This window comes from Geotrypetes seraphini, chromosome 5 (genome assembly GCF_902459505.1).
Source record: "Geotrypetes seraphini chromosome 5, aGeoSer1.1, whole genome shotgun sequence".
Classification (NCBI taxonomy): Eukaryota; Metazoa; Chordata; class Amphibia; order Gymnophiona; family Dermophiidae; genus Geotrypetes; species Geotrypetes seraphini.
In genome coordinates, this window is record NC_047088.1 from 86,436,475 (window position 1) to 86,456,655 (window position 20,181).

Here is a 20,181-nt window from a genome sequence, read left to right on the forward strand (position 1 = left end):
TTCTTATTCTCTCCCATGTCTAGCCATCTTTTGTATCCATTTACCCTCCCATGTCTAGCATTACCCCTCTGTGTCTATATACCACCCCCATGCAGCATTTCCCTTTTTGTCCCTGTTCCTTTGCTCCCATCCATGCTCACCATCTCCCCTCTTTTTATATATCTCCTTGTGTCCAGCTTCTTACTCTTTCTTCATCCCTTCCCTTCTCTTTCTTCTTCCCTGAAGGTTCTGCATCTCTCTCCCTTCCCTCTAGCCCCCTTCCCATGGGTCCAACACCTCTATCCCCCCCTTCAGTGCTCAGGTGTGGGTCTGGCACCTCTCCCTTCCCTTCAGCTCCACTCCATCCACCACATGGGCCCAGCACCTCTTTCCCTTCCCCCCAATCCCCAGACCCAGCAACTGTCTCCTTTCCCTTCAGCTCCAGTTGGTCCAGCAGCCCAACTAATACCTTACCCCCCTTTGCAGCAGCAGCCCCACCTTGCGAGTCCAGCAGTCCCCTCCCCCCTATCACTAGTCCAACAGCTTCACTTCCCTCACACCCTCCCATCCTCGCTCCTAATCATGGGTCAAAACCTGCCAGTCTCTTAGAAGCTTTGTAGATGAAGAGGCAACATCGCACGCAGAGCTGCTATGGGACCTTCTTCTGGCTGAGTCCCTCCTTCCAATGTAACTTTCTGTGTGCGATGTTGCCTTTGACGGAAGTTACATCAGAAGGAGGGACTCGGCCTGAAGAAGGTCCGGAGTAGCTTTGTGTGCGATGTTGCCTCTTTGTCCAAGAGGCTGGTAGGCCTACTCCAGGAGGGGCAAAGGGGCCGACCCAGGGAAGTCACAGAGTTTTTGTTGCCAATTTTGCCACGCGATCGGGAGGGAGGGGCTGTTGGACCTGCGATAGGGAAGGGGCTGCTGGACTCATGAGGGGGGGCTGCTGGCCAGGAGGGGTGGGAAGGGAGGTGACAAGAGGCAGATCCTTCACTGCAGGGACAAGGCCATTTACTGCTCTGTGGGGCGATGAAAAGCCTTGTCCCTATACCTTCGGCAAACGGCCAATTTTTCCCCCTACCTGTGGGAAACAGTCCCCATGTCATTCTCTAACTCAAACAGAACAACCAACCACTGTAAAAATATGCAACAAGAAAGCTTTTATTTTTCTGGAGACCTGAGTCTGTTTCCTCACAGAGTCAAGAAAGGCACGTTTAAACAACTGCTTAGTTTTCATAGCCTGAAGTCACTTCCACATTTATTTTCCTTATGGGCTTGGCTTACCCTGCTTCCAAAACCTTTCCAAGGCTCCCTCAGCCTACAGCTAGGAAAGGGGAAATCTCTCTCTCCCCCGGACTCCTTCCTTCCTCAAAGACTTTTCTCTCTCGTGGGGCCTTCTCTCCAATGATTCTCCTCTGTGGCAGATAAACATCTCCCTGATGAACCATGCCCCTGACTTAACAGAGTTACCTTGTTAAGGTAGCTCAGCAGTGAGTTATAAAGCCTAGTGTGGTCTGGGACATGTAGTCAACTCAGTCTTGGGCTGGCAGCCCCTACTATATGGAGGTGGAATGGTAGCATTAGTGGAAGATAACTCCTTACTCTTTCACAGGGTGAATACATTTTTCTAATTGCTTTCTGCTATCATTTACCTCGTACCTTGGGACCACCTGTCCGGTTTTCTATACCAATAGTGAGAAGATTCTGAAATCCTAAGGTCTACTCAGAACCAACTTACAAACAATCATAACTTCCACAGTAAATAAAAGCTGAAAATCTGCCTATTGAAGTCCAAGAGAGACATTGCAAAGGCTTGGTACCTTAAACAAAATTACCTTGTGCTATAGTCTCAGGATTCTCTTCTTTAGAACCTTCAGTGACCTTTGACTCCTGTTTGTAAAAATGAGACAAGACTATCAAATAATGTAATCAATATTAAACAGTCTCCGAATTTTCTCTTCTCTAATGGTCAATTGTCTCCGATAAACAAATAGAAATACCATGTTGTGAAAAAGTTATAGGTTGGTAGAAAGGGAGTGGAGAGTGAACATGACAGCATAAGGAAGGAGACTGGAGCTCTCTTTCTTCATTTTGTAACCACATGTATGATCCTTATTTTTATTTTGCTATTGCCATGGTTATTATAAAAGGTGGTAGTCAATTGCTCATGCATTCTCATTTCTTTGTTTCTATAAACCTATCAGGATTTTCATGCCTTCCTAAATTTATCTTTTCCCACAGTATGTTCTGTTTAGATATCAATCATATATTTAATAAACTCATCCTTGTTATCCTCTCTGCATACTGTCCTACAGTAGAGTGCTTTAGCTGCCCACTTACAACCCTGGCGCATTCTCCTAGCCGATTAATTTGAAAGCTAGATAATGGTTTTATATAAATACTATTTTTGCCCATGATAAAAATCTGCCTGTAATTCCCATCTTCACCAAGATTTTTAGAAGATAAGGCCATAAAATCCTATCAAAGGCTTTTTTCGTGTCAATCCTTTAGATTAGCGTCAAAGCATAATGTGCTTGCTGAATAGATAATATGCAAAACTCTCCTAATGTTGTCAAACGTTTGGCGCCCCTATATAAATTCTGCTTGATTGTCTTAACTAATTTACCCATACGCTGGGCCAGAATTTTAATAAAAGTTTTATAATCAGTCCCCAAAAGCAACATCAGTCGATATAGCCCGCATTGAGAGGAGCCCATTTTTATTTATTTATTCAATTTCCTATCCGTTCTCTCAGAGGAGTGCAGAACGGTTTTACATGAATTTATTCAGGTACTCAAGCATTTTTCCCTGTCCGTCCCAGCGGGCTCACAATCTGTACTTGGGGCAATGGGAGGATTAAGTGACTTGCCCAGGGTCACAAGGAGCAGCATGGGTTTGAACCCACAGCTTCAGGGTACTGAGGCTGTAGCTTTAACCACTGCACCACACTCTCCACCCTGGTTCTAAAATTAAAGTGACCTCTGCCAAATGCCAAGAGTAGGAAAACTCAGTATCTTTTTGCAAGCTATTAAACATCTCTGTTAAAGGCTTTACCAAAAGCCCTTTAAAGCACTTATAAAACTTATTTGTGAAGCCAGTATAAACTGTGGCAAATAAACCTCATTATCAGCCAAATAAGCCTCAATAGTAGCCTCTTCAACAGAGATGTCAGGAGTATATAACTGTCAATAATACTGGGTAAAATATATGTCCTATTTGCTAAGGATGTCTATGCGCTCTAATCTCAAGATCTCTAATCACGGTGATGTGATTCTTCAGCCTTTTCTGTTTCAAATTATGGGTCAACAATTGGCCTACACAGTTCCCCGTTTCAAAATAGTCCTGCTGGATTGAGTGTAGCTATTCATTTGTAGTAGCCAATTCTAACTCATACAACTCTCCCCACATTTTCTCCAATTGTCCAAGTAGACATTTCCCCTGCCAAGTTTGTGCTGCTCTTCCAGCTGGGCCACGCACTGGTGCAAAGCCTCCTATTTCTGTGTTAATTTCTTCCTCCTAAATGTCCCCAAGGATATAATATGACTTCTATTGAATGCTTTCAACCCCTCCCAAAACATTTGAGAGGAAGTCTCATCCAGAGTATTACCGTATATAGAATATAGTCTTTAAGATCTTCCTCCAATTGCTTAACATTGCAAGGATTCAAAAGGATGCTGTCATTAAGCCTCCAATATCTCTGGCTATGATGTTCTCTAGCAAGCTCCAAAGATATCCAGACCAGGGAATAATCCAACCAAAACCTAGGCTCAATGACAGGATCTTGTATTCAGAGCAGGATTTCCTTATCGACCCCCACCCCCCAAAAAAAAAAAATCTATCCTAGAATGAGTGTCATGTACTCCCGAGTAATAGGTATAATCCCTATTGCCCTGATCCACCATGATCTACCAAACCCCATCCCAAAAAATGATCTTTAGTTGTTTACTGTCAACCTAGCCATACTGAATTCCTGCTGCAGAATTATCCAAAATGTAGTCCATAGTCAGATTGAAATCCTCCCCAGTATTAAATGACCCTCCACTTTAGATCTAAGTAATGTCTCCAAGTTGCTATAGAAATGTCACTGGTCTGAGTTTGAAGCATAAGCCATTTACAAAGGTATATAACTCCTCCTCTATCTCCACTTTCAAAATCAATACTGTATATCTCCCCTGCTTATCTTTAATTACAGTGTTCTCCCCAGGGCCTATTAGCCGGGCGCACCGCCCAGCTAATTTAGATGACTGCCTGGCGAATCCTTCTGCTGCCGCTGATGCTCTTTCCCGGGCTGACTCTCCACCAAAAATTTTGTTTGACACCTGCCTTTTTTTTTGCCAGCATGCTTTTACTTGCTTCGGGCCTTCCTCGTTGCCGGGTCCTGCCTACTTTGTTTCCGCGAAGGCAGGACCCGGCAGCGAGGAAGGCCCGAAGAAAGTAAAAGCAGTAAGTTGTAAGCTTCCCTCTGGGGCTCTATCGTGTGCGTGCCGGCTTCCCTTCTCTTCCCTCACCCCCAAGGGGCGCAACTTCCAGTTTCGGAGAGAAGAGAAGGGAAGCCAGCACGCACACGAGAGAGCCCTGGAGGGAAGCTTACAACTTATTGCTTTTACTTCCTTTGGGCCATCCTCGCTTCTGGGTCCTGCCTTCGCGGAAACAAAGTAGGCAGGACCCGGCAACGAGGAAGGCCCGAAGCAGGTAAAAGCAGCAAGTTGTAAGCTTCCCTCCGTCACTGACCTATGAAAGATAGGTCAGCGACGGAGGGAAGCTTACAACTTCCCTAGCGACTTTACCGACGGGTTTGTGAGCTGGGAGGGATGGGAAGAGAAATGCTGCTGCTGTACCGAATAGGGGAGGGGAGGGGGAAGAGAAATATTCTGCTGCTGCACCCATTTTGGGGGAAAGGGAAGAGAAATGTTGCTGCCGCACCCAATTTTTTTTGGGGGGGAGGGGGAAGCGAAAAGCTGGTGCACCCAATGGGGGAGGGGAAGAGAAAAGCTGATGCTGCGGCACCCAATTGGGGAGGGGGGAGGGGAAGAAAAGTGCAGCAGCAGCACCCAATTGGGGAGAGAGAGGGGAGAAGGAAGACCAGGGAAGGGAGAGGAGAGGCAAGAGACACCAAGACTATGGGAGGGAGGGAATGGAGCTACCAGACCATGGAGGGGGGGAGAGATATCAGCGCATTTGGGGGGAGGGAGATGCCAGGGCATGGGGGAGAAAAGGGAAGGAGATAGAGATGCCAGACCATGGGGTGGAGTGGGAAGGAAGGAAGGAAAGGAGAAGAGAGATGCCAGAGAATAGGGGAGGGAGTGAAGCTGAAATGAATCATGTACAAAGGAGAAAAAGAGCACAGGATATACAGTTTATTGAAGGGACATAGAAAGAGGGAAGATGCCATATGGAACAGAAAAAGGGCGGACACTGGATGGAAAGGGCAGAGAGGGTGGACAGTGAATGCAAGGGACAGAGAGAAGGTGGACAGTAGATGGAAGGGATAGAGAGAGAGAGAGGGCAGAGGCTGGGTGGAAGGGGCAAAGAGAGGACAGATGTTGCATAGAAGGGAGCGAGGACAAACGCTGAATAGAAAGAAGAGAGCGAAGAGAAGATAATTAAAGCAGAAACGACAAAAGGTAGAAAAAAATTTTTTGTTGCTTTACGTAGAATCAAGTAGTATTGTAACTATATTAATTAAAGTTTATAAATAGGAAATTGAAATAAGGCAGTTTTTTTGGGACTAAACCCCTTTCCTCAGGTCAAGACAGGATACCATAACAGCAGGGGTGCCCAAATAGTCGATCACGATCGCAAAGACAATGTGAGTCGATTGCGTTGCCTTTGCAATCTATTTTTTCCTACCTCCCCGAGCCAGGCCAGGCGCGCACAAGTGCCAGATTCACAAGACTTCACTCTGATGTCAATTCTTTTTGTAAACCGCATAGAACTTAACGGTACCACGGTATATAAACTGTTGTTATTATTATTATTATTTCTGGGCCAGCAAATCGCTGCCTGGCTGGCCTGGAACTTCCTCTCCGATGTTAGAATTGACGTCAGATGTGAAGTTTTGTGACGGCGCTTGTACGTGCCTGGCTTAGCTCAGGGAAGCAGCAGGGAGAAATCAGCGTGGTGGCTTAAGGGGTAGGGAAAGAATCGGGGAAGTGGAGAAATCGGCGCGATGGCTTGGGGGGACAGTGGGAGAGAGAAAGAAAGACAGGCAAGGGGAGGGAGAGAGAGAGAGAAAGAAAGGCAGAAATAAAGAGAGGGCAGGAGGAGAGAAAAACAGGCAGTCAGGGGGAGAGAGAAAGAAAAGGGAAGTGGCAGAAAGAAAGAAATATTGGATTTACAGTCAGAAGAAGGAAGTGCAACCAGAGACTCATGAAATCACCAGACAAAAAGGTAGGAAAAATGATTTTATTTTCAATTTAGTGATCAAAATGTGTCTGATTTGAGAATTTATATCTGCTGTCTATATTTTACACTATGGCCCCCCTTTTACTAAACTGCAATAGCTTTTTTTAGCACAGGGAGCCTATGAGCATCGAGAGCAGCGCAGGACATTCAGTGAATCTCCCTGCGCTAAAAACCGCTATTGTGGTTTAGTAAAAAGGGAGGGGGTATATTTGTCTATTTTTGTAAGTTGTTCCTGAGGTGACATTGCATAAAGTTATCTGCCTTGACCTCTTTGAAAACCCGCGGAATATAAATGATAATTAACATTTTCTCTGCGTACAGTGTGCTTTATGTTTTTTTAAATTTTATTGTTGGTAAATCATTTTGACTTGGTCATTTTAAAAGTAGCTCGCAAGCCCAAAAAGTGTGGGCACTCCTGCTGTAGAGCCATTCTTGTATGACTGGATGAGCTATATTTATCTTTTTTTTTTAGTTGTTTAAATTCATGCAGAAAAAAATGGCTAGATTGAACCTAATAACTTCATTAACGCCTTTCCCTTTTTTAAACCTCTATACCATTTGAAAGAGGACAAATATCTAATTATTCCCTTCTAGCATTGGATGCTTCTTAAATTTAGTAAAAATATTCTGGCATAAGTGTCAAACCTTAAAAAAGGAAGTCATATTGAGCATTGGAAAATAATAATAATTAACTAATAAAAATAGTACACATTTAGGGCTCCTTTTACTAAGTTGCGAAAATGGTTTTAGCGTGTGCTTAGCGCGCGCAGAATTACCACGTGTACTAGACGCTAATAATAATAATAACTTTATTCTTGTATACCGCATTACCATGGAAGTTCTATGCGGTTAACAGAAGAAGAGACTGTACATTTACAGCGATGTTACAATTTCGTTAAGGTTAGATTTACATTTTGGACGATACAAATTCGGTCAGGTTACCTTACATTTTTTTGGCAATAAATATGCTGTGAAGTTATTTTGGCAGTTAGGTTATATGTTCAGAACGGTTACAATTGCTATAGTTAGATACAGCAGCGTTACAGATTGCAGTGTTGCATGAGGTAGTAAGGGTTTATGGGGAGAGGTCAGGAGGGGAGGGGGGAGGAGGGAGGGTTGATCAGAGGAATTTGTCAAAGAGGTAGGTTTTGGTTAACTTCCGGAATGTTTGATAGTAGGGGGAATTGGAGATAAGGGTAGAGAGGCATTTGTTCCATTTGCCCGCTTAGAATGCTAGAGATCGGTCAAGGAATTTTCTGTAGAGGCAGCCCTTCATGGAGGGGAAGGAGAACAGGTAGGTGTTTCGTGTGCGAGAGGGGCGTGCAATTTCAAGGTGATCGGATAGGAAGATTGGTGAGGAGCCTGCTAAGGTTTTGAAGCAGAGGCAGGCGAATTTAAAGATGATTCTTGCCTCCACCGGCAGCCAGTGGAGTTTAGCATAATAGGGGCTGACGTGGTCGTATTTTTTGAGGCCGAAGATGAGGAGGACGGCGGCATTTTGTACTATTCTTAGGTGTTTGATGGTGTTTTTGTAGGCTCCTAGGTATATGATGTTACAGTAGTCCAATATGCTTAAGATTAATGATTGGACCAGTAAGCGGAAGGAGAGGTGGTCGAAGTGGTGTTTAATAGTGCGGAGTTTCCAGAGGGTACAGAAGCATTTTTTGACCTGGGCATTGGTATGGTCTTCTAATGTTAAGCATCTATCTAGGATGACTCCGAGTATTTTTATGGAGGGGATGATAGGATAATCTAGGCCGTTCAGTTTTATGGAGGTGTTTGTTGTTTTGTGGGTAGGGCTTGCTAGGAAGATTTTGGTTTTTTCGGTGTTCAATTTTAATTTAAATTGTGAGGTCCATTGTTCTAATTTGGTGAGGATGGCGGATGTGAGTTGTTCCGTCTGTTGGGTGAGTGAAGTTAAGGGGATGATGATGGTGATGTCATCAACGTAGATGAATGATTTAAGATTTAAATCAGCTAGTGTACGTGCTAGAGGTGCCAAGTAGATGTTAAAGAGGGAGGGGGAGAGTGGGGAGCCTTGTGGGACTCCACAGGAATTACGCCATTGATGGGAGAAGATTCCATTGCTGTGGACTTGATAGGTACGGCTAGTTAGGAAGCTAGAGAACCAGTGGAGTACTTTGGCCAGAAATGCCGATGGAGTCAAGGCAACGGAGCATAATATCATGGTCGACCAGATCGAAAGCGCTGCTTAGGTCGAATTGGAGTACTAGGGCGCTTTTGCCCAGGGAGAATAGTTGGAGGAGGTAGTTGGTTAGAGCAGCTAGGACTGTTTCCGTGCTGTGGTTTGCGCGGAAGCCGGATTGAGAATCAGGAAGGATGTTGAACTTTTCTAAGTAGTTCATGAGGTCATGGTTAATGAGGCCTTCCATTAGTTTTTGGAAGAGTGGTATGTTGGCGATGGGTCTGTAGTTGGTGATGGAGGAGATGGGTTCTTTGTTGTTTTTGAGGCGGGGGGATACGAGAATGTGGCTGAGTTCAGTTGGGAAGAGGCCGGTGGACAGGCATAATGAGATCCAATTGAAGAGTTCGGCTTTGAATTGAGGGGGAGCAGATTTAATAATGGTGGGTGGGCAGTTGTCTAATAGGCAGTTGGAGTTGGCATATTTTGAGAAGAGTTTGAGAAAAAGGTTCCAGTCTGGGCTTTCGAATGAGCTCCAGGTCATGTCAGCCCTTGAGCCTGTTGTGTCTATTGCTGGAAGGGTAGGAATTGTCTCAGTGTTGGGAGTTGTAAGTGATAATTTTAGGGTTTTGATTTTATTGGCGAAGTGGTCAGCTAAGATCATTGCGGGGGGCAGGAGTTCTGAGCTGGAGCGTTTATGTGAATCGGTGTCTAGGAGGGAGTTGACTAGTCGGAAAAGTGCTTTGCATTTTAGGGTAGGGGTGTTGATGAGTTGAGAGTAGTATTTACTGCGTTTTTCAGCTATGGATTTTTTGAATTCGCTGACTTTTTTCCGCCAGTTAAGTCTGTCATTGTCGGTCCCTGATTTGCGCCATTTTCGTTCAAGTTTCCTTACTTCGCGTTTTATGGCTACGAGATCCGTGTCAAACCATTTGTTTGTGGGCCAAGAGGATTTTTTGCGGAGTCTTGGGGGGACGATGGTGTTAAGGACTTTGTCGCTGAAGTGTTTCCAGTCAAGGTGGAAGTTGGGGTTGGGGTCGGATTTGGAAATGAGGGTGTAGTGGGACCAGAAATCTACAGGATTAATTTTTTCTCTTGTCCAGGTCATTGTCTTTGTTTGGTTAGGTGTGTGTTTCCTGTCTGGTTGTTTTTTGAGCCAGGATAGTTCAAAATGGCATAGGAGGTGGTCAGACCAGAGAGTGTTAGACCAGTTTAGTTTAGTGAGACTTATGTGTGGAGTAGTAGTGGGGTTGGAAAGGAAAGTGACCAGGTCAAGCTGGTGACTTTTATTGTGTGTTGTAGTGGAAGGGGGTTTGGCGAAGCCTAGTGATGTGAGGAAGGAGTATAGGTCTGTAATGCTGGGGTTTTCTTCTTGTTCAAGATGAAGGTTGATGTCTCCTGCTAGGAGGTTGTGGGTGCCAGCTGCCGAGTTTGTGATAAGAAATTCGAAGTAGTCTTCTTTTGCTAAGTTCCATTTATTAGGGGGGATGTAGAATAGCGTGATGTTGAGATTATCGATGAGGTCGGTTTTAGAGATTTTGCAGGTGAGGATTTCTAGATCATTAGTTAATTTGGAATCTAAGATTTGGAAGTGGAAGTGGTTGCGTAATATGATGGCCAGGCCACCTCCCCTTTTGGAGTTTCTTGAGAGGGGGATTATTTTGTAGTGTGGTGGGAGAATGTCTGCTATGATGGCATCCTGGTCGGAGATGAGCCATGTTTCTGTTAGAAGTACAAAATCCAGATGGGTTTCTTCAAGCCAATCTTTGAAGAGTTGGGCTTTGTTTCTAACCGAGCAAATGTTCAGATAGGCGCCTGGGAGAATGGATTGTTCTAGTGGGGGCAGGAGTTCTGTGCGTTGTAAATTTTTTAGGGATCGTTTTTTGTTTTGTGTTGGTCTGGGTGTGTGGCGAGTAGTGTGGATGACAGGGATGGGGAAAGGACCTGTTTCTGTGATGTCCTGAATGAGTTGGTGAGGTCGGAGGGGTTTGTCGTGTCCCGGGATTCTAGTCCATGAGATGTAGGTAGGTATAGGTTCGAAGGCTGAAGCTTTGGAGATCCAGCTTCTTGTAGTAAGGAGGTAGAGAAGAAGGGCGGTGAGCTTGTGGGTAGGGCAGGACATGTTTGTTGACAGGTGAGGTAGCTAGGGGGGGTAAACTGGGGAGGGCAGACTGGAGATGTAGGGTGGGAGGAGAGAAAGATGCTTGAGTAGTGGTTGGGTAAGTATGAAATAATACGGATTGGTAAGGTGTTTGTGAGCGGTAGGGAGAGAGGGACTGTGGGCAGATGAACAAGTTAAGATTATGAGCTAGATAGGGATACAAGCAGTGGGTTATAAGAGACAATGAACAGTATGGATGTTAAGTTTAAATGGTATTAAAGGCAGGAGCAGGTAAGAGTTTGATTTGAGTGGCAAAACTTTCGGTGGTCCTCAAGTGGGCGAAGATTTCTGCAAACGGTGAGGTGGGTAAAAGCGAGGCCGAAATGTCCTGAGGGCAGGAGGTTTTTGGTGGCCCTCGAAGGAGCTGGGGAGACGAGTTGGCTCGGAAGAAGAGCCGTTGCAGGGGTGGTCTTTGCGGCGTCGGGCTCTCTTTGGCTGCGGGGTCTGGTTCCTGCCGCCGAATCTCGACGGAAAATGTCTCCTCTCCCGATTGGCAGTGAGGGGGGGGGGCGGAGCGGGGCCTATGGTGTCTCTCGCTCACTTAGGCGTTGTGGGTTGGTTCCCACGCGGAGTCTCAACAGAGGAAGTCTCCTCTCCCGGCTAGAAGATCAGGAAGCTTCACCCGGACGCTTCACAAAGGCGCGTGCTAAGGCGCATGCGCCTTTGCCATGCGCCGAACGGCAGCACGCCGTTGGGGCGGCGATTAAATCAAGTTACCCCGCTGGTTCGGGGGAGGGGCAGCGCGGTGCACGCGTGCCTCTCTCAGGGCTGGTTCCCGATGAAATGGCTGGGCTCAGGCGGCGATTAAATCAAGTTACCCCGCTGGTTCGGGGGAGGGGCGGCGCGGTGCACACGTGCCTCTCTCAGGGCTGGTTCCCGATGAAATGGCTGGGCTCAGGCGGCGATTAAATCAAGTTACCCCGCTGGTTCGGGGGAGGGGCGGCGCGGTGCACGCATGCCTCTCTCAGGGCTGGTTCCCGATGAAATGGCTGGGCTCAGGCGGCGATTAAATCAAGTTACCCCGCTGGTTCGGGGGAGGGGTGGCACGGTGCACGCGTCCCTCTCTCAGGGCTGGTTCCCCAGCATTGAGCTGGCGTTAGTTTTCCCACATAGCGCAGAAGTTTGCGTGTGCTAAAAATGTTAGCGCACCTTAGTAAAAGAGGGGGTTCATTTTCCCCACCACCAAATTTCCCCATCCCGCCCCACCCGGCTATTTTTTCATGCCAACCAGCTGGAAAAAATTTCTGGGGAGAACACTGAATTATCTCCATCACTTTAAGATGAAGAGAATGTTCAAGAATTATTCCCATGCCATTCGTCTTTGTACCCAGCTTATTGGATGCCAAATGGATGTGCTGTAACAGGTGTCCATTTGCAGGCTTAAGGTGTAAACATTCTACTCCTTTAAGAACAACTGATGCTCTGCAATTCGACATACTACTTTTAATAAATCTAATCACGGTGATGTGCTTATAATAAGGTGTGGGATGTTTATGCGGAATGGAAAGCCCAGCAAGGGTGAACTTTGCTCCTGTTCTTAGAGGATTAGAGCTATTATTTGTATTAGCTGCAAGACTAATAGGGGTGGGGTGGGTTTGGGAGGGAGTTGGGATCTTGAGGGCTGGGGGGTTCTTTTTTTTAAACTGGGATTGAATATACCGTGTTCCCCCGAAAATAAGACCTACCCCCAAAATAAGCACTAGCATGATTTTCAGGGTAGATCTTAATATAAGCCCTACCCTCGAAAATAAGCCTTCGTAGCCGGCGCCAGCAGCGCTCCCCCCACGATCCTTCCATCTCTTCCACCCATCCGATGATGTCATCAGCAACACGGCAGAGGAACACCCAGGTGTGAGAAAGCCGTGATGGGGCCTGCGCTGCCGACGATGCGGTTTATTATAAGGTACTGTATTTCGGTCTCGAGGTCGGGGTTTGGATTGGTGGGAGAGATGGAAGGGTCGGCAGGGAGGGGGGGTGCACTGTGGCGGCAGAGGGGGGATGGGAGGGATTAAAAAATGCTCCACGGGGGGATGGGAGGAAGGGAGGGATATAAGCTGTAAGGGTTCTGCTGCACAAGAGATGGGAGGAAGGGAGGGATATAAGCTGCAAGGGTTCTGCTGCACAAGGGGAGGGAGGAATATAGGCTGCAAAGGTTCTGCTGCACAGGGGGATGGGAGGGAGGGATAGAAAGATACTGCACAAGGGGATGGGTGAGAGGGGAGGAAAGATGCTGCACATGTGGGGGAGAGAAATTAACTAGCTTGTATGTTTTCACATATTATCAATAAAATTTTGAAAAATTAAAAATTAAAAAAAAGAACAACTGATGCTTAAGTGGGATATTAAGACCCCACACATGAAAGCAACACTAAAAGGCCGATAGAACCTTGCCATGTAGGTGGCAGAAGCTGCTGAAGCTGTTCTTAGCTGGTGTCTATTGTTAAAGTTGCAATATGGAGCAGGCTGCTGAAGACAGTACTACTACAGAAGCATCCAGAAAAGCAGAGCCATGCAGTAAACTAAAGCTGATGCTGTCATATGCCACCGAGTACTGACAAAGTTGCTGTACATAGTTAGCTACTGCCAAAACTATTTCAAGCAGCTGGGTGCCTCTGAAGCAGAATGCTACAGAAATAGATAACTGTGGCAGGAATACCCTTTAGAAGAAACCTGCAACACAAATACAGATGCATTCTATTCAGATGGCTGCATGAACCACTACAGCGATACACTGCAATAGGTTCTATGCCAGTGGTTCTTAAAAACCTGTCCTGGGGGACCCCTAGCCAGCTGATATCGGTAATGAATATGCAGGAGCCAGATTTGCATGCCTGTCACCTCTGCCTCATGTATATTAATTATGGATATCTTGAAAACCCAACTAGCTGGGGTTCCCCAAGACAGGTTTAAGAACCACTGTTCTATGCTTCAAGACAGCCCCAGTTGCATGGCACCACAACATACCCAATCAGGAGACAGCTGAGAATTAGATTTTTGTTTTAACTTGCCGCTCAGGGAGGAAATGTGCTATGGAAAGCCTTAGCAAACTACCTGGCTCCATCTATCCTGCCTTGGATGGAAATACTAAGGTGGAACAACAAGGCTAGAGCTCTGTAGAGAAAACAAAGTTGTAAATTGCAATCTGACCTATCAAGCCACCAATACTAGTCACTAAACATGACTGGTATGTGCAACATAGATAAAAAGGAAGATGAAGTAGTCAGCCTTTCTCTGTCTGTAGCAGAACAAGCAGATGTCGACGTCCCTGAAAGAAGAACCAATTGCCAACTGTGGTAACATGAGTGAGGTAAGACAAGTCACACACTCTCAGCAAGCTAAGGTGAAAACCAATAATATTTATTAAAGGTGTCTGGTAAGGGCTCCTGTTCACTTCATAGGGGTGGGATGGAAGAAAGCAATATGCAAAACTAATTCTGTACGCACAACATTCTCCTTGGGTGGCTTACTCCTAGGCCACAGCATATATGAGTCAGTAGTTCTTACTGGTCTCTGGCCTGGTCCCTAGATCCAGAGATATCAGCATAGTCTCTACTAGGCACACAAGGCTGGCCTACAGCCATCCAGGTCAAAGCACAAACTCTTTAAGGTTCCAAGCTGAACTTGGCCTACCTCAGCATAGTTGTTGCAGCCTCTCAGCTAAAGGGTGTAGACATCTGCAGTGGGCATCACTTCTCCCCTCTAGGCTTCCTTAACCTGGCTCTGGTCTAGCCTTTTATACTTTCTGAATCATGTCCTCTAGGGTCCACCCCACCTTGGGTGGGACTAGGGGTTTTAAGATGGCCCTAGCACTGAGGGAGAATTCTTAAGGGGATGTGGCAGCATTTTATAGACTCTCTCATATGACATTTATATGAGGATGGTATGAATAGCAGTCCCTACTAAAAACACTCACTACAAAATAGTACTGCAGATTACCTCAAACATATCCCAGACTCAAAACCAAGCTCATGGGAAAAATAATAAACAGTGCCACAGCGAAACAACAACCAAGATGGGATAGTCTTAGGGAAATAAGTTGCAAGAAAATTGCAGAGTGCTTACATTTGAGAGAAAGTCTAACAAGAGAGTCTGATGAAAGAATCACCAGACTAAGAGATTCCCGCCAATGTCTTGACCATCTGGTGACCCTCAGAATAGAGTAGAAAAGGTATTACTTACCCCATGTGAGAAAACGTATTCCTATTCAATAGGAAAAACACTGAAGAACCAATTCTTGCCATAAAAATGTCTGAATCAGAGAAATATTTTAACCTCAATATCTGTAACACCAAGAAGGAGAAGGGGAGGGATCAGCACTACTGAGGCTCAGATACAAGTTAAAGCTTAATCCGAAATGGAGACAAATCTGATCTGAATGAAAGCCCCTGCTCTACTGACACCCAGATGTGATCTGGGACAAGAGCTAGATAAGAGTACTACGGAAGAGTTGCACAGTCCATCAACCATCTGTTTGGAGAAAGAAAAATACTGAACATTTCACGGCTGCATGATACTCTTAAAGGGCAACTCAAAAGAGCTATCTTCTTTTTCCGTCTCCATCCACAGATTCCCATTGGTCTGGTATGGATGTGAAGGAAATGGCATTTTAGCAGCAGAATTTGGAGCTTCAACTCCAACCTATCCATGAATAATAGTATGCATGACTTCAACAATGCACAATTTATTTGCTTGCCTATTGAAGAGTTGGCATGGTGGGCAGGCAAAGGAATGTTGAGGGGAGGGGCAAAGGCAGGTTTTTGTCTTTCAAAAAATTAGCAACCCTACCTTCCTCTCTAAGTCAAAGACAAATGCAGAGGTAACTCAGATATAGAAGAGTCTTGGTTAACTGGGACTCTCACACAACCGGCAAAAAAAATCACCAGTGTAAAAAAAAAAAAAAAATGGCCCCCAAAACACCAGTGGCAGTGTCCTGAGCCACAAATCCTCCCTCCCTCAAGCAGCTACAAACCCCCTCCCTCCTGCCTTGAAGCAGCACCGCGGCAGCGGTTCTGAGCCGCAAAGTCCTCCTTCCTCCCTCTCTCTTCCTTGCCCAAAGCATATTGGTGAGCAGGAGGCAACCTCAAAACAGGCTGCACGCGGCCAACCCCAGCAGGACCTTTCCTCTGACATGCCACTTTCGACGCATCAGAGGAAAGGCCCTGTCAGGGCTGGCCACAAACAGCCTATTTTGAGGCTGCCTCCTGCTGACCGTTGCACTTCGGGTAAGGAAGATATAGAGGTATGAAGAGAGCAAGGGTGTTTGCGGCTCAGGTTTACCACCTGCTTCTGCTACTTCGGGACTTGAGGGAGGAAGGGAGGAGGGCTTTGCAGCTCAGAACCGCTGCCATGCTGGTGCTTCTGGGCAGGAGGAAAGGGAGGGAGAATTGAGAGTGTATTAGACAAAGTTTCTAATAATAATAATAGTATCAGTCCAGTCCTCAGGAAAGTAAAAAGAAAAGAAATATAATTATAAATTCAAATAAAAATGAAAAGAGCAAAATATCCATGAAGAGTGACAATCATCAGATCTCTGAAGATGGAAGATTAGTAAACTGCTCCACGTCAAAATCACTGTGTTAATTGTGTGTGTCTTTGAAAAGGAGAGGCAAGAGGGGAGGGCAGTCTGAAAGGCAAATTTCTCTAACCATAGTATTGCAGTGGTGAAGTGTCTTGAACTGTTTCTCCCCAAAAAACACATTGGGCTATTTTCTTTTTTTTTTTTGGGGGGGGGAGGGCTTTAATTATCTGAAAATCCAATACAATGTGGCCCTTTTGGAATTTTTTCCTCCATCCCAAAATCTGTTCCATTAGATTTTCAGTCACTTTGATCCCAGAGAAGTAGATATTTTTTGATCCCTTGTGTATAATTTCTTTCCAACATTCTGTTGAGTTGGACAGCATAAAAACTAGGTTCCTGTAGTCATTTACTATTTTACAGCACTTATTTGGAGAACACACTTAATCCTGTTGTCTAGACTAAATTACAATATAGGTTGTATATTCTGATTCATCAAAACTTTACTTATGATATGAATTTCATGAGACTTCTCTGCTCCTTATTTGATACAGTATATGTATCCTTTGTCAAGCACTACACAAGACTGACCAAAAGTGAACATGCTAAACAGTCAATATTTTGAGATATTTTATGGATTAATACTCTGTACTCCAGTCAGATTAGTTAAAAGCAAATCCAGCATTCTGTTTTTAATAAGCTGAAATTACACACCTAAAGCAATTTTTTATGGCTAGTGACAATCACAACAGGCAAAGATTTTACCTGATCAGACATCTCTTTTATCCTTCTGCCTGGATGAGTGAAGATTTATTGTCTGAAGTGTAAACCACCAGGAATAATATACAGTTAAAATTTTACCTTTGCAGAAGCCTGCGAGGAAAGAGGAGAAACTAATAAATAGTTCAGCTTGCACCCATTCTGCTTCTCCAAAATTACAGATATGCTTTGGCAAATTCTTCTGTGACTTAAAAGCAATCAAACCAGGTCTTATACAGCAGAAAATGACACGGTGACAGAATTTGTCCCTGTCCCTGTGGATAACTGCGAGAAACCATCCCCATGTCAATCTAAGGAGAGAAGGAAGAATCAGAATATGAATGGGAACAACCACTGACGCTCAAGCCTTGCATTGAAGAATGCTGGTGTACGAGGACTGAGGTCAAGATAGACAGACACTAAAGAATGACAAGGGATGGTTTCCCGTGGGGATGGTGACAAAATCTGTCGTCATGCCATTCTCTTATACAGCCTGCAATGCACACTGATTTTAAAAAGTAAGGTCACATATTTCACTTCAGTTCTTTCACTTATATAGAGTATTTAAGTTTAGCAAATATTTTGCTCTCTCTGTAGCAATCAGATCTCACAGCTCCTACTATGCTGTCATAAAGAACATAAGAACATAAGCAGTGCCTCTGCTGGGTCAGACCAGAGGCCCATCATGCCCAACAGTCCGCTCACGCGACGGCCCATCAGGTCCAGGACCTGTATAGTAATCCTCTATCTATACCCTTCTATCCCCTTTTCCTTCAGGAAATTATCTAATCCATTCTTGAACCCCAATACCGTACTCTGTCCTATCATACCCTCTGTGAGCACATTCCAGGTGTCCACCACCCTTTGGGTGAAGAAGAATTTCCTAGCATTGGTTCTGAATCTATGTATTTCATGAGGTTTCACACCCTCTTAATTTTTCCAAATGCCCTCTCGTTCTTGTAGTTTTTGAAAGTTCGAAGAATCTATCCCTCTCCACTTTCTCTATGCCCTTCATGATCTATATACTATATTATATACTATATTCTATATACTGAAAGACTACTCTGTGTTGGTAGGAAATGAAACACTTGCTTCTCCTGCTGCCTATCTACATCATAAAATTGAACCAGGAGATGGGAGGCAGTGTAGCAACGCTGCTGGAGCCCCCAGAATGAAAGGGGAAGGAGAAAGAGGCTATTCCTCTGCCACTTGCCCTAGACACCCATCTCTGATCCCCTACCCCTCTACACTAGACCTCCCCCTCCCCCCACACTTACATCATTGCTATGCCCCTGACATCCTTCTCAGTCCCTAACATACACATACATCCTGTCTCACAACTGTCCACTGTCCCAGATACCCCAAACAAGCTCACTCTCACACATTATGCTTTCAATGCATCCCTGCCACAAACAAGCACAAACACTTCTACCACAGAATCTCAACCACAGGAGATACCTCTATGACCCCTTTCTGTAAAATGAAATATAGGGTCTGAGTTTGGTTGAGGGTGAAGGAGTGATGACTCTTGAGTGCTAGTCACGGAGGTGTTTGATGGTCTGGTTTGTTTTATTTGGTTTACTGATATCTGTTATTGAGGCATCTTGTATGACTTATGGAATTTTATATTTTGATGTATGTGTGGGTTTGGCCTGTTTTGGCCTTAAAGGAAATTTGTCGTTGATGTGATGTGTATGTTATATGTATTTTGATTTGATATGTAAGTATGTAATTTGTTATAGTGTGTCTCTGAAGTGTTTTGTACGATAAATGTAAATCTTTTATTTTGTATGGCTAAGGGTGGGTGAGAAATAAACAAACTGTCCAAGATATCACCCTATACACCGCACACATATCCTCTTACACTACACACCATACTCCCCCACTTCTACCTTCCAGCCTCATACGCTTGCTCACACACCATCCTCACCCTTAATGTCTAGCCACAATGTCTAGCCACACACACTCCCTTTCCCTGCTGCCTGACCAGAGCTCTGAAGGGACTCTTCCTCACCACCACTATTTGCAGAATATGGTGTTATACAAGGGTGTTTCAAAAAGTAACAGCAATTTGACAGGATTTCATGAAACAAACACTCTTGCCAGGGAAGATACATTCTTAGAGGAAGTGTTGACACTGTCCAATAGATGGCATGGAATGCTTAATCAGCATGCCACTATATACAAAATGATGGCGCCCTTAGCTGCTTGCACAGTAGAGGAGCAATGAGCAGTCATCAGATCTTTGTGGTCAGAGGGTGTGAAACCTCATGAAATACATAGAATACTGCAACAGTATGGAGATGCCTGCATTGGCAACAAAAGAGTGTACGAATGGACAGATGCATTTAAAAATGGGTGAACATCAAACCCTGATGAGGAAGGCTCCGGTCATCCCAGCACTGATGAGAAGGTGGGTCGTGCTAACGCCATTATTCGTGAAAACAGGTGCATTTCTTTAGAAATTCTGGCCAGGGAATTGGATGTCAGTATTGGATCTGCACATACCATTGTCATGGAGGTTCTCAAGTATTGTAAGTTGTGTGCACAGTGGGTACCTAGGATGAGCAGTGGCAGACCTAGGGAATGTGACATCTAGGGCCAATAATTTTTTAACATCCCCCCCATATAATAAAATATTTTTAGTAATTTTATTTATTTATTTTTCTATCCGGTCCTCTCTAGAAAGCTCAGAACAGGTTACAGTTTAACATTCACAGTGTTATAATATAACATTACATGGGGTTACAACCTCTCCAACCCCATGCTAGTGCTGTGATGTGAACAAAATAAACAAAAAAGACTTTTCCTTTCTTTTTTAGGTCCTAGCTCACGCTTGCTGTCTAACACCAGCTACACATTTCAAATCTGACATATTGTAATCACAAAATAGAAAATAAAATTATTTTTTCTACCTTTTGTTGTCTGCTCATTTTATTATTCAAATCTGGTTTTTATTTGTCTTCTGTTAATTCACTTGCCAGGGTCTCCTGCCCAGGGCTGTGCAGTCAGAGTCGTGGGTACCAGAAACTGAGGAGTCAGAGTTGAAGGATATCTACTGACTCCACAGCCATGAGCAGGGCTATGGAGTCGGAGTTGGAGTCAGAGTCGAGGAGTCGGAGACAATTTTGGGTACCTGGAGTTGTGGGTACCAGAAACTGAGAAGTCTATCTATCTATCGAGATTTATCTATCGAGTCGACTCCACATCCCTGCTCCT

The 20,181-nt window shown here is 44.8% G+C and overlaps 1 protein-coding gene across 6 annotated transcripts in view; it reads right to left on the reverse strand.

Annotated features, from left to right (window-relative positions):
• LOC117361054 (zinc finger protein 436-like) overlaps window positions 1–20,181 on the reverse strand; it is a 74,764-nt gene that overhangs the window by 45,896 nt on the left and 8,687 nt on the right. For 3 of the 6 annotated variants that reach the window (XM_033945865.1, XM_033945860.1, XM_033945859.1), the window contains exons 2-3: window positions 16,969–17,076; window positions 1,815–1,869 (exon numbers count right to left, since the gene is read on the reverse strand). In XM_033945865.1, the coding sequence (XP_033801756.1) occupies window positions 1,815–1,869; window positions 16,969–16,980 (67 nt within the window). In that variant the 5' untranslated portion in view covers window positions 16,981–17,076. Of the gene's footprint in view, window positions 1–1,814; window positions 1,870–14,867; window positions 14,949–16,968; window positions 17,077–20,181 lie in introns of those variants that run through there. The other 3 variants (XM_033945861.1, XM_033945864.1, XM_033945862.1) reach the window with 3 other exon arrangements.